The sequence below is a fragment of the Seriola aureovittata genome, chromosome 3 (assembly GCF_021018895.1).
Source record: "Seriola aureovittata isolate HTS-2021-v1 ecotype China chromosome 3, ASM2101889v1, whole genome shotgun sequence".
NCBI lineage: Eukaryota > Metazoa > Chordata > Actinopteri > Carangiformes > Carangidae > Seriola > Seriola aureovittata.
The window spans coordinates 20,615,937-20,630,361 of NC_079366.1; the positions used below are offsets into that span (position 1 = coordinate 20,615,937).

The 14,425-nt window shown below is 38.8% G+C and overlaps 2 protein-coding genes across 2 annotated transcripts; one reads left to right on the forward strand and one right to left on the reverse strand.

The window, feature by feature from the left end:
* Positions 1-560: 560 nt before the first annotated feature.
* On the reverse strand, positions 561-6,118 carry LOC130166812 (tetratricopeptide repeat protein 39B-like). Its single transcript, XM_056372587.1, has 17 exons — positions 5,978-6,118; positions 5,453-5,557; positions 5,143-5,274; positions 4,843-4,919; positions 4,241-4,370; positions 4,007-4,112; positions 3,770-3,835; positions 3,558-3,666; positions 3,376-3,443; positions 3,207-3,266; positions 2,963-3,124; positions 2,761-2,852; positions 2,554-2,674; positions 2,359-2,470; positions 2,150-2,267; positions 1,782-1,898; positions 561-1,214 (listed from the first exon to the last, which is right to left on the reverse strand). The coding sequence occupies exons 1-17, from the start codon at positions 6,079-6,081 to the stop codon at positions 1,100-1,102; spliced, it is 1,794 nt and encodes a 597-aa protein (XP_056228562.1). The 5' UTR covers positions 6,082-6,118; the 3' UTR covers positions 561-1,099.
* A 2,349-nt stretch (positions 6,119-8,467) lies between these two features.
* On the forward strand, positions 8,468-14,364 carry snapc3 (small nuclear RNA activating complex, polypeptide 3). The gene is made up of 9 exons (XM_056371922.1): positions 8,468-8,705; positions 9,385-9,468; positions 9,576-9,654; positions 9,821-9,925; positions 10,025-10,174; positions 10,326-10,408; positions 11,587-11,745; positions 12,995-13,102; positions 13,199-14,364. Exons 1-9 carry the CDS (start codon positions 8,473-8,475, stop codon positions 13,344-13,346), a joined length of 1,149 nt encoding a protein of 382 aa, XP_056227897.1. The 5' UTR covers positions 8,468-8,472; the 3' UTR covers positions 13,347-14,364.
* Positions 14,365-14,425: the final 61 nt, after the last annotated feature.

The window sequence follows — 14,425 nt, forward strand, 5'->3', positions numbered from 1 at the left end:
CTAGCATACCACGTGGTCACCAGCACTGACAGCAGTCTCGGAGAAACACCTTAATAATAATTACAATGGACTGTGCACTGTGTTTCTTCAAAGGCAGTCTATCTTACTGTGTGTGTTTGTTTTCAATAAGTGGGGGAAAAGATGCACGTTAAATGGTCAGTAGTGGAAGATTTAGATTTCCTTCACTGAAGATAAATTACCAATACTAATACTAATAAAATATTCAAGTATATACAGGTAAAACTCCTGCTTAAGTAAAAGTGCAAGGCTATCAGTAAAATTTATTTAAAGCATGGCTTTTACTCTTCTGAGTCTTTGAGAAATACTGGACAATTTTACCCCTCTGGGTGTCAGTTATTTAAATTAAACAATTTTAAAAGTTCCTTTTAAATGTGTCACAACTGAGAAATATGCTTCTAGTACTATCCCTGTATTTATTTGTATATTTCTCATATACACAGATGAATTTTTAATCAAGGCTTGTATGGAACTTTTTGAAGAAAATTTATTTATCACACAGTACTGATAAGCCCTTCGAGAAAGAGTTTAGTTCAGTGATTAAATGTCCTGAAAAAAACTCTCAAATACCTTATATTTCATGTCACCATTAAGTACAGGACATAAGTTTATCCAGAAGATTTATTCAGTTAATAATATTTACCAATGCAGAGCAATTCATACAGCACATGATGAAGAAAATGAACAACTATTTACAAGAAGATGGTTCAAACTGCACTTGGACATTAGATCTTATAAAAATATCAGCATCCTTAAAAATTGTTTAAATCAGATTAATCTCATGGGAAAAAAAACAAAAAAAACAACAAAAAAAAAAAAAAAAAAAAATGGCAAAACAAGTTAAATAATCTCAAACTTTATATTACCATCTATAACCCTTTTCAGTTTCTGTTGTTCTGGTTCTGACAAGATCTAGTGTAATTCACTGGAAATAAAGTCATGTTAAGGCAGTTCATACAAGTCCACCACCCGAGGCCAGGTTCTTGCTTTCAATGAGATTTTGGACCAGGCAAACAGGGTTGAGAGACGACGTGTCAGGTTTTTACCCTCTTCTTTGTCAGGTTTCCTGCCATGGCTTCCTTTAAGCCGGTGTACGTGAAGGCGGAAGTTTGGCTGAAAAGGAGCCCATGGTGTTGAGCGCTGCATGGATGCGGAAGTGTAGCCTAGACTCCATGCTGTAGTCTTTGTAGTTCATCCTACAAATGAGATCACTTTTTAGCACCTTGTGTAATGTTAGAACAGATGCTTCTAGAATTAGCTAGTAGCCTCTACTTTGCAATGCATTTGGTTCCATGTTTGCATATTATTTTCCCTTCAGAGGACTCCCCAGCAAAAACAACATTCACTACAATGGCAAGGGATCAACTCCAGGTGAAATCTAAACAGCAATAAAAGGAAGTGCTGCTATGATAAACAATGCAATACAAACGCTTTAGGGATTTTTCCACTTTTGCATCAACTGTTCAGTGTAGGTTGTTGCTGTACATGAATACACATAATAATAATTTAGGTAGGATTCACAGCTATAAAGCGTCCAACCTGTGAAATAATCTTGTAGTGACTTGTGGGATACACTTAATGTTGGAAGCAAATATCTTATAATTATTTCTGTAAGAGACACAGCTTTCTTTGCCTAAGAAACTGAAATTCAGTTCCAGGTTATGAGCAGTTATATTTCGTCATTTTCGGCATTGATTTTAAGCGAAGACAACATCCAGAAGCTAACTTATCAATACAAACATGGATTGGCTGAAAACACTTACTTTGCATTTTCAATCACTGTGATGGCCGTGTTGATGTCGCCTTTCTGCTTGTGCAAAAGGCCCAGCTCATACATGGTAAAAGGCACCAGATAGTTTTCATGCTTGAGATCATTTTCACTGCAAAATAAATGAATACAATGGAAGTCAATTCAGTGGGTCTATTCAGTAGTGTTCGGAAAATGACATTAAATTTATCTTCAAACTTTAGAAACACTAATTTGACAAGCTCTTGGAAAAGAAATGGTTCTATTGAAATTCCCATCCTGATAAGACTATGAACACACTATTATAAAAGTGAATTTTCTGATGCCAACTCAGTTCTTGGGTGATCAAATTCTCTTCAGGGCTGTGCGTTAAGATGGCCTCACCTTGAAATGACGTTGTTGAAGCAGAGCTCAGCCTGGACCAGACGGCCCAACTGTCTTAGACACAAGCCCTTTAGCAGCAGGACAACACACTGGTCATCCAGGTGATACTCTGATGGGTCTACACGTTAAACAAAATGCTTGTTAGTTTCACTTTGTAATAGATTTTTTAGTTACCAAAGTGTTTATTAAAGGTCTGTTGTTCCTCTCACTTGGATCGTTTCTGAGCTGCTCCTCTGCTTTTTCCAAGGTGGTCAAGATTCTTCGAGTCAGCTCAGGTCTTTTGCCAACTACTGTGAAGCCGTTCCACACATACATCATTTCCTGTGACAAAAAGATGAGTTGTTTAAAATGGTCTACTGAATTTTTTGATTCACTGAAAGTAAAGAGCGTGCACATGCTCTCACCAAGGCAGGGACGACCAATTTCACAGGGTTAGCGGAAGAGTATCGCTGGGCCTTCCTTGCTGCAAACTTCTCAGTCGGAATCGATTTCCCAGCAATTCTCAATCTGAGTCCTTCCACCTGCCTAAAAACCACAAGTTCTCAAGTTATTGCATTAATAAATACACTAACCAATTGTAGTGATAAATTATTGTCCTCTCCCTTGCACACCTGAATAATTCCACCACATTTTCTCCCAGTTTAGTCACTTCTTCCTCTGGGAGCATGCTCAAGATGGCAGCTTTCTGGTATACATAGATGGCCTACGAGAAAGGAGCAAACATCTTGTTATAAAGGGGGAAAAACAGAAATACAGAAGATACATCAGGTAATTTGACCACAAGGCAAAAAGGAGAAGGGTTACATTAGATACCTGGGACCACTTGCTCTCCTTGCAGAGAAGGTCAGCGTATCGATAAGCCTCCTTCCAGTTTTGTTCGAAGGAGTACGCCCACATCAGCTCCCAGTAACACAGGTGGTGAATCTGACGCCACTCTTGCTGTGCTGCGATACATGCCAGGAACTTGTCCTGAGCCTGCACAGAAGCTCAAACTCAGTTCTCTTTCACTGCAACAACATGAGCTAAGACACATTCACGAGACATCATCAGTACTCACAAATGTGAAGTTTCCTTTGAGCAAAGCAATTCTTGCAATGTAGAAAAGAATGAGGGCTCCCTATGGACAAAATACAAATACATTAATACAAAATAATGCAATTTCACCGAGTGAGGCAATAAAATACAACGTCTGTCATCATTCAGAATCAGCAAAACAAACTGCTCACGTTAGGGAACTTTTCAACATAGGGTTCAAGCAGAGCTTCAGCCTCAGTAAGGTTTGCTTCACCAGTACCTAAGGGAAGAATAAGAGTGGATTGAATCATTGCAGACCATTAAAACCTCCCAATTAATGAATTAGGCATTTAAATCTGTAAGAAACTGCAGTCCTGCCCTACAGCGTGCTCACCGAGTATCACTGTGATGTAGAGATGAAACATCATCAGAGTCAGGGTGCTGAGGATAGAGCGAAGGCTGTTGCCGGCTGCTCCCTGTCTCAGTTCTGACAAACCCAACTCCTGTGAGGTAATTAGCAAATGATTATTTGATCTGACATTAAAAACCTTTACTTTTAAAACACCATTACTGAATTATGACAAGAAATGGGTTCAGGAGACCTACCCTGTCTCCTGAGAAACCCAAAAACTCCATCAGTCTGAGGACTCTGGACGGAAGCAGGGACAGCATCTGATAACAAAAAAAGGGATACAATTTAACACAGGATTACTATAGCAGTGCAAAAATGGAGTTTAAATGTTCTATCACACTGCAAATTAACAGTGAGTATTTATTTGTCCTTAAAATAATCCACTGACAAATTACCTAGCTTTAGTATTACATGCTTTCTATAGCTCTCACCAGATTAAATGATCCAATGCCCATGTTGACACCTCCCCTAAAATGAATGTGCGTACTCTTCTGTTTTTCTGGGTCTTCTGTGGCAGCTGCCATGGCCTGGCAATCCCTGGTTGGAGAGATGACATTTTAAATGCACTAGAATTCACATCAATACGATAATATTTTCTCCATTTTTTTTAATCATCTTTCAAGCATCATTTCCCCCACAACAGAAGTCCCCGCCAAGCTCCTCACTTGTAAATCTGATAACTGTTTCGGATTCTCATCCCTCCTTTGATGAAGCCGATTATACTCTCATCCAGGAAGGTGAGAGCCGCCTTCTGCAGCAGAACCTCAGCATAGCACAGCTCTGCGTGCATCTCTTCTGTAAACGGAAATTAATGCCACAGGGTTGGTTGAAAGGAAAGAATACAACATTGCTTTAGGAATAAAGAAATGAGCAAAGGAGATTATTGGTGAAAAGTATTCAGAGGAAATTATACGCAGAGAGGTCGTGTTGACATCAAGCAGCAACACACTGTGTTAAAGACACCCCACTTGTCACTAATTAATATTATAGGCCACAACAAATTGCATTTTCTTGTAATGCCCCCCCAAAAAAAATTAGCACATTTATGCCATGTATGTACATGTACATATTTGCTTATTGTGCTTTTTTCCCTATTCATCAATGACAGGCATCCAGATCTTGGATCTTATATCTGATCATTTACAAGTCACTGTCCATTTGCTACTCAAATTCTTCTGAGCCTCCTGTGAGTCAACATATCAAGTGTATATATAAATGTATATTCTGTAAGGAGTATAGTCAGAAGATACAGTAGTTCATCACTCACCCTCTGTCAGACTGTCAGCTGGTTGTCTATACCACAGGCTGGTCAGAGTCTCCACTATTCCAGTTTTCTTCCGAAATCTTGTGACGTTAAAGAACACACAGTGGATGGTGGTAATTTAACAGACCATGTGAGATGTAGCAGGACAGAGTCTCTAGTCTCTAGAGCAAATGATCTGTGAATTCAACTGTTTTTCATGTATGACTAATTTTCTTAACTTTAGAAATCCCTGTGCTGTCCCAATGTAGAATTATGAACTTTATGGAAATACAACTACATAAACTTGACTCTATTTCACCATACCTCTGACATGTCTGCAGGGATTCTCTCAATGACGTCATGGCAGCGTCCATGTCCTTTGGTTCAAAGGTCATGCCTGCCTGCATCACCAAGATACTGCTATAGCCCATTGCGTGGTACATGCTCTGACTCTTCCTGAGGGGGACAAATGCAATGATTGTTGATCACTTAATATTCCAAGTGGTAAAGTACGTAACAATTAGAAAAGTAATCAAATGCCTTTAACTAACAATGAGAGTAGTACCAGCAGTGTGAAACAGCTGAATATACACATCCAAAGTCAGCTGGAGTTTGTTTGAGTGTCGGTACTAACCAGGGTTTTAGAAAAGCCAGGGCATCGGCGAACCTGTTGTTCAGAAAAAGTTCGAGGGCAGTGTTGCATTCCCTCAGTGCAGTCTCCAGATCCATCTTCGAGGATCTGGATGAAACATTGGGAAAATGTATGTTAGGCATCTACATCCCAACAGACATATGTGAATCCGACAGCAGGTCATGCATAAGCATTTGGGAATACAGAATCATCACAAATGTCACTATGAAAAAACTTCAGCCTTCACTTATTTTCACTGTATTTCTGGTTAAACTTGTGTATTACTGGATTAAACTGAGTTGGGCCAATGCAGATTTGAGGACAAGTTAAGGAGCAAGGTATCACTAACATATCTCTACTGGCCTCTAGTGTGTGCGTGCTGCATTACAATGAATAGATTTCATATTTCTGAAGATATTTCCACAGGATTCTGTTTTATTATCACATGTAACTGACAAGACATTAAAATACTGAACATGCACAAATGCCTGTAAACATCAAGAGAAGACTGCATTTGATTTCACTTACGCTGCATGTCCACTGGCATGGTCTAGCTCCACCTGAAAAACAAAAAAAGACAGACTTTGATCTTTAAACTTTATGGTTAGAGAGTCCATTAAAACTGCGAACATCTGTTCATTATTTAGCTTGTTTCATTAATTTAGAAAAAAAAAATGTTGTGTAGAAAAGATGATATCATAGTCAACTTCAGTCAGACTTCTTTGAGCTCATCGTGAACTATAGCCATGTCTATGTAAGGCTCTGTCTGATAAACTACATAACAAGACATCTTAACCCTAACCCAAACCTGGCAGCCTCTGCTCCACTAATAGGATACATAAACATTTAACTAGTTGGTTCCTTTCGTTTGTCTTGCATTTGAATGGTAAAAATAAAGTGAAAAGACAGAAACAGAATTTAAAAAAAAAAAGATCCATTAAGTGTTGGAAAACTAAAACTTGTCATTACCCAATTGCAGAGAGATGGCAATAAAAGATAGCATACCTGTTGCAATGAATTGTCTTTCGTCTCCATTTGATGTTGGGTTAGATAACAAGAAGTTAAACTAAAACAAGAGAATGTATGTTTTTCAATGAAGGCGCCCTCTCCCTTTGCAATCAAAATGAATAGATCCCCCACGATATTTATAAGCTAAAGGGACGGGAGTGGCCTTGCGGAACCAGCCCACAAATTTGTCTCTTCACAGAAAATCATTGTAACAGCACGTAAAGATTTGACCTGTCCTGAACTTTGTGAGCAGCCATTACAAGAAATATTATATCAAAATGTTATTATTCGATTTAGATAAACGGAATATGTGTATGAATATTTTGCTAAATATTACTGAAAGTCATAAAATTTAAATGCAAGCCGATGCTCCAGAATGAAAACGCTCCTCTCTACACTGGGAGACTTAATGAGATGCAGCTTCGGGGCAAGTTGCAGGTAACAACATGTGCGCAGGACAAATGGAACTCAAGTCACCTGGTGAACCAGAGGCGGAAGAAGTAATCAGATATTTTACTTAAATAGAAGTACCAATAATGTAGCAAAATGTCAAAATTAAAAGTTGGCTATTCGTTTAACAGAAAATGTATTATTATTTTTTTTTTATCACTGTATATTACATGTTAGATTGTTAATACTGATGCATTAGAGCGTCGGAAGCATTTGACTGTTGCAGCTGGTTGAGGCCTAGAAAAAACAAAGCTCTGCTACACAAAGGATTTTTTATTTTTTTGATTTTTCTTTTATCTTTTCACTTTTTGTGAAAACCACTTTGGGCCTTGATCAATTATTTAAATGAAACCAAATGAAAACTCACAACAAACCACTGGTTTAATGTCTAACAATACACTGTATTTTATTATCCAATTATATGTTTTGGTTTTTAAGATCCTAGTCTGAAAAGTACCCAGTAAGTTCAGGTGTCAGGTAAATGTACTGGAGTAAAATTACAGATTTCCTTCTGAAGTGTAGAAATAAAATAGCACAATATGGAAATATTCAAGTGAAATGTTCCTGTACTTGAGTACAGTAGCCTACTTGGGTAAATGTACTTTGCAGCACCACAAGTAACAAATTATCATAATATCATCAAAGGACAAATCCCTCCAGCAACTGTGACCTGTCAATTATGGTTTAACTCGACTATGACGGCACAAGGGGTGATTTACTTAGAATTGGTTACCATTTCTGGTTATCTGCACGCATGTGATATCCCTGCATAACTAATTCTTTAGGGTGGTTTTGTCACTTCTCCTCCTGCTCTCCCCTCTACTTGAAGTTTCTTTCCCCCTTTTTTTCTTTAAACACACTGCTATTAAAGGATCTTAATAGGTGATGGAGAATTGAAGCCTAAAAAAAAGTCTGCACATGCAGGAGAAACAGCTGATGACTGATCAAATATAAAACCAGTAACAGATATTCCATTATATTCAGTCTTCTACTGTAATGTAGAGTATTTTGTCATTTAGCAGTGTATGTTTTAATGAAGTTTCATCTTAAGTGCTGATTTGGAAATTCTTCTTTTAACAGACAAAGAATCCCCTCTCAACAACACTGATGACAGAAATATCCACTTATCCACACATATAGGCTACGAGTCTGTAGATTTCTTCTAGTCATGAGATATGTTTTTCTTATTCAACATAACATTTGATAACTCTTGTGTGAGAAATGTGTGAATGTGAGGGACAACTTGTCTTTCTATTGCTCCATTCCTCACAAAAAAATGGATCCAGTAAGTATTGAACCCATGATAGAACTAGTATATTTGTAACTTAAATTAAGAGGTCTCTTTTATGGTTAGAATACAGTGCATTTTCGGGTTTTAAGGGAAAAGGAGACAAATTGTGCCATTTTTTATTGTGTCACTTTAATCATTATATAATGACCACGATGCTGCATGACTTCTGCACGTCGTGCATTTTGACGTTTCCCTCAGTCACCCTTATGACCACTGCGATAACCTACATTACCCATAAGCCTCTGCGCACTAGCTACGTCATTCAGGGGACAGCATGGCGGCGTCGGGTCCCTCCACGGACGGCAACACCAACATCCCAGATTATGAATACGCTGATGTGAACACCACAGCTTTTCACATCGGCTCGTTCAGAAACGAGTGGCTGAGCAGACTGAAGGCGGAAGACTTCTCCTACCAGCAGGAGGACGACGACGCCTTCGATGCTAACTTTGCTAAAGAGATGGGGGTCGCTGCGGAGACCATGACCGAACTGAAATCCATCTGCAGGTAGTCAGACCGGATGTTGACCCAACGTTTGGTAACAGTCTCCAACCATTAAACGGTCATTTGTGTCTCACACTCATTTATCATCTGACTTCACTTCAGCTTGCCACCAGGGTACAAAATAACTATAATGACCATTTTTGTCTATTGTTTTCCTGACACTCTGCACTATGACATCAACACAACATCACTGTGATTGGGCTCGAGTGAAGTAGGCGACTAAAGCACGTGATGAATATCAATCCAGTTTATGCTGAGAACAAAAGCAGAGGAATAAAGTATAGTAAACTGTGTTTTTAGAGTTACAAGCTACTTTACTGGTGCACATACCAAACACGTGCAAATTAAAAGCACAAACACGGTTGTTATGGACAGTTGTTACAGACAAGTGGATATGAATATAAAAAGAGGTCGTTTTTTAGGTTCTCTTCATGGATAGCTTCTCCATCCTTAATTTTGGTTTTGGCATTTATTGCACAGGAATTGTGATGAAGAGTTGGTGTCATGCAAAACCTCCTGCTTGTAGAGCTACAATGATGATTAATCGAATCCATTTGTAGATTAATCAGTAATTAAAATAATCTTAGTTTCCACCCTATTTGAATTAAACGCTTTCTTGTCCCACTTTTCCCATGCTTTGCAAAAGATTCAAAGGATTTTGTTTTTATTTCTCTCTTTTCAGTCTCGATTCACTCCGTTGCCATCCTGAGGATGAGCAGCCTGATACAGAAGTTGTACCTCCAGACCCGACACTTAAAACACTAGTGTATGAATCTTTCTCAACTGTTACAATTTACAGTATATTATGTCCTGGATATGCCAACACCATGCAAACAAATTCACATGCTATGCTCTGCGATTTGTTTTGAACAGACAAAGGAAAAAGAAACAAGATTACAGAGCTTCTCTGAAAGTCACTAAGAATAGACATGACCTCTACGCAGATGAACTGGTGAGTCCACCGGAGTAATACTGAAAAGCTGTCGATCAGTAACATCCTAAATTAGAGTAGTGGAATAGATTTTAACAGTCTAAGTTTGACAGAGGAGGTGCCAAGCATCCGTCTCATAAACGTTCACGTATGTTATGTAAGGCTTGGTTCTCTCTGTGATTTCCAGGAGCGTTTAACTGTTGGCAGAAGACCAGAAGAAGTGGCTGACTTGGTCCCGGAAGGAGAAGTCATTCTAACCATCAACGTCTACTACCCTGCCATTTTTGAGAAAGTAAGTGTTTAGCTTTCTCTCATGGTGCCCAAACCACTGAAACTCTCACCATCTTTACCGACATTGTTTCTTGACTGTTTCTCATCCATTTCCCCTCAGTTTAACTACATCAGACCCCACATGACTCTGCTGATGACAGGCTCCCACAGCTTGGCAGAGCTCAGGGATGCTATTTGCTGTGTCAGCGACTTGCAAGTGTGCGGCGAGTTCAGCAACACGCCGGACATTGCTCCAGACTTCATCAGCAAAGTAAGCAGCACACATACACCTCATCTGAAGCACTCTGCAAGATCTGAACATAATCATTTCGTCACACTATCCACACGTAGTGGTCTCGGTATCACTAAAACAAATTCATTTAATTTGCATAAGAAAAGTATCTACTGTGTTCTGTTTTCAGGATCATTACAAGTCAGCTTTCTTCTTCTTCGAAGGAGTTTTCTACAATGACATGCGTTTCCAAGAGTGTCAAGACATCAGCATGTAAGTTTGATCTCTTATCGCCTTAGCTAACTCATTAACTTAATTAATTAATTTGTCGATAATCAGCTGTCATCAGTCAGTTCAGACCTGGTGCTTACATCTGTCTCGTGTGATGTGATCACATGTGGGCAGCTCTAAGTTCAGGTGTGAACGCACCCAAGACGAATTGTGGACGCATTTTAAATTCGATCACTCTGATCACATTTTAAGGTGTTCTGGGCCACATTGAGGGAACCGCCTACTCAACTGAATTCCTCTGCCACGGTCCAATTTGTCCCACCACAGTTTCATAATGAACCGAAAATATTTTACTATTTCGAATGGCTAAAATCTTATTTCATTGTAGAGCTGTGTGTAGCGCATTGATTCGCATAAAAACGACAACTTGTGATAGACAACTTGCAAAGTACTTGCTATAACCACAGTCATAATAATATTTGTAATTATAATATTGTTTAATTAAATATTTTTTAATCCATATGGTGTGAGATTCGAACCAGGGAACTGTCATGAAAATGCCCTACCAGATGTCTGGTAACAGCCAGTGTGCAATAATGCAATACTTATAAACTTAAATAGGGTTTTTACTGTAGGGTCGGCTGTGCACTGGATGTACACCAGGTCAAGACATTTATTTCAGGAGTTCTTATGTAATATAAAAATAGTGAAATATCTGTTTGAATGTCACCGTGGTGCTACTGTTAACACGGCAGCTTATACAGTCTGATCTTTGTTTGAACGGATGCATTTATTGACTCCTTGTGATTCCTGTTCTACATCATACTCATAAACAGACCATAGATAGTGGTTGGAAATATTTGGAGCAGAACATTGCACTTGATCTGCTTCCATTCTCACACCAAAAATACCCTAAAAGCTTGTGCCTGGAAAAAGTTGTTCGAAAAGGTGATGTTACCACAAAAAGTCAAAAAATGCTCTTGGGCATATTACTCTTCATTCATTAACTTTAAATCACACTCTTGCAATTATCCATTCCCTAGAGTCATATATCCAGTTAAAAAGTCTCCTGTCTAGAAATCTTTTAAAGAGAAATTTTAAAGAGATGAACATGAAACTACCAGAAATACAGTATAATGTGCTTTATAACTTCAGTATTTTAAACAGATGTTTAAAAGAAGTACATTTTTGTAATATATTTCCTGGTGTTTGTAACACAGGACTGTGATTGAATGGGCAAAGGCCCGCAACTTCCCACCCCACAGCCAGGCCAAGATGGAGGACACACGGTTTGTGGATCTGAAGATAAAAGTGGGCTTTCCTTACCTCTACTGTCATCAGGGAGACTGCGAGCATCTCGTCATCATCACAGACGTCAGGTTAATGCTGTCTTTTTTCTGTTTTTTTTTTCTCGTTCAACAGGTGTTCAGTTCTGTGATCGAGCTGCTTTTCAAAATCCACTCAGCCTTTTACTGAAAGGCCTTATAAATATGAAGGTCGGAGTAGCTGGAGAACAGGAGTTGAAGAGAGATTTACAAATCAGAAAAGATGAGATACCAGAAACGAGAGTCAGACCAAATTTAAATAAGTGACGTACCATCATACTAGGAAGAAACACGAAGCATCACTTACTGGGAATCCACATTAAAAGTGGGACATCAGTGATGCGTAAGTGCTACTGAAGCGTTGGGTCTGTTCAGTGCAGACGGACTCTTTCCTCCGTTCTCTGTCGTCAGAACAGCCGGACAGACTGTCTGACTGACAGAAGTTCACTCACTCAGCACGGGACACCTGGTGTGCCGTGTCTCAGAGTTGGAGTAGATTGATTCATTTGATAAATTGGAAGCTCATTTGTTCTATGAGAAAAACACTAGAAAGCTGCATTAGCAATACATTAAGGCATATTCACATTATCACAAAAAACAGCTTTTGCCAGCAAAAAGCTCATTAGCCTACTTTATAGATCAGAGTGTACAACACATACACAACACACATTGGCCTCATATCAAGCCCAGTTGGCAGAATATCAACTGGTAGATGAAGCTACCAGGTTTGTTACAAAAGCACAGTTTGAGTGTCGGAAACACAGCGATCAACACTCTGATTTTCTGTCGGTCTGCAAATATATTAATAGTTTAAGTACTTGTCCTTAAGTTCTGTCAGTAAAGTACAAATTTGAAACATTAAAATATCCATGCAGTGATCTATGATCATTTCAGCTCGTTGCAAGTAATCATGAATAATGAGTAATCAAACCTGGGATCAAACCCTGTACCTTAATAAACTATACTCTTTTATTACTCCTGCACAAGACTGGACTTCATTGACATTAGCCTGCAAGATGACGCTTTTTAGAATCTCTTTTTTGAATCACTACGAGCTTTCAAAATAAAGCATCTCCTTGTCAGATGGGATTTGACTGCTCTCACAAGACTTTTTAGCTAATTTGGTTTCATAAGACTAATGGATGCGTAAATGTCTATGAGCCAATTTATTGTTGGTGTGAACATGGTAACCACACATGAATGCAGCTCTTAATGTCACAAATGTTAGATGACTATGTCGTCATCACTCGCAACCGCTAAGAAACGACTCCGGTCCCTTCTCCTCTCTTCTCACACATTGCAGACTCGCCCACAGGAACGACTGCCTGGACAAGAAGCTTTACCCACTTCTCACTCACAAGCACAGGGTCACCACCCAGAAGTGTGCAGTTTGCCATGTCTTCATTGGCAGGTCTGTTTTTTAAAAAAAATAAAAAAAATGAGCGTTAGACAAAGAATATGGCAGATTTTAAAACTTTAAAATGGATTACATCTCTTGTTTTTGCAGGTGGTTCACTACCAACGACCAGTTTGCTCCGAGTGAACCGTGTCTGTTCTGTGACAAGTGTTTCCGCATGCTTCACTACGACTCTGAGGGCAGCAAGCTGGGGGATTTTCTGGCCTATCCCTATGTGGACCGCGGTGCCTTCAACTGAAGCTTTTCTTTAGTGAACGGCTCAGATTACTGCTTTAATGCTGTATAATACAGTTAAATATCTTTGTATTTCAGAAAGAAATGTTTTAAGATTTTGGAAAATGTATACTTTATTTTAAAAGTTTTTCTATGTTTACACATTAATGCTTTGGTTTAAAAAAAATTCTGCTTGAAATAAACAATAACATGTACTGAAAGATTCATGTTCAAACAGATGTGTAGGACAAACACCCGTGGACTAAAATGAAGCCAGCAAACCTTTAGGAGTGACCCAAAGGTGCAGAGAGAAAGAGGACCCGTCAATATCAAAGCCCACTACCCTTGATATTAAATTATAAAATCCCTCCACGTCAATGAACTAGTAGAGGTACACTTGAGTTTTCCAGGCAAGTTACTTCCTCGGGTATTTCCATTCTCATTTCTTTTTCCCAATGCTGCCTTACATGATTAGTTAAGTTTTTGCACATTGAGGTGATACCGTTGTTATAATTTGTCTATAATCCATTTGTTACTTTAGCCGTGATAAGCATTTAAAAACAAGTGAATCATTTCAGAGGGGTTTTATGGACCTCTAATGTTCTTTAGAAAGAAAATGGCAGACCTTGAAGGACATAAAAATCCTGTCTAGTCAGTTGAAAGGCAGAAATGCTGAAAGTTATTAAGCTGCCAGTCTGATACGGTTCCACAGAGGGCAGTTATACCACATTGGGTCCATCGCCCATATCTGTTGATCATGCAATGCTGGTAAAAAGTGTGGATCGTAAACTGGATAACATAGTGCTTTAACCTCTGTGTAGCTGGAATTATTAACCACTTCTAACCATACCTTGATAGAAAAACTCACCTTTTGATTCTGTGATTGGTTTATTTATGAGCTGTATCAGGACAACGCAGCACCAGCTGTTTCACTGTGAGCTGTTCATTTGTAAATGTAAAAGGTTACTTACATTATTTACTTTGTTAAAATGCATGAGAGTGCAGCTTCAGTGCTTTTCATAGTTGCATTCGAGTAATAATCACCAGGCTGTGAGTCTCTCTGTCATTTCATCCTAAAACTTACCAAAACGTAGTTTCATATCT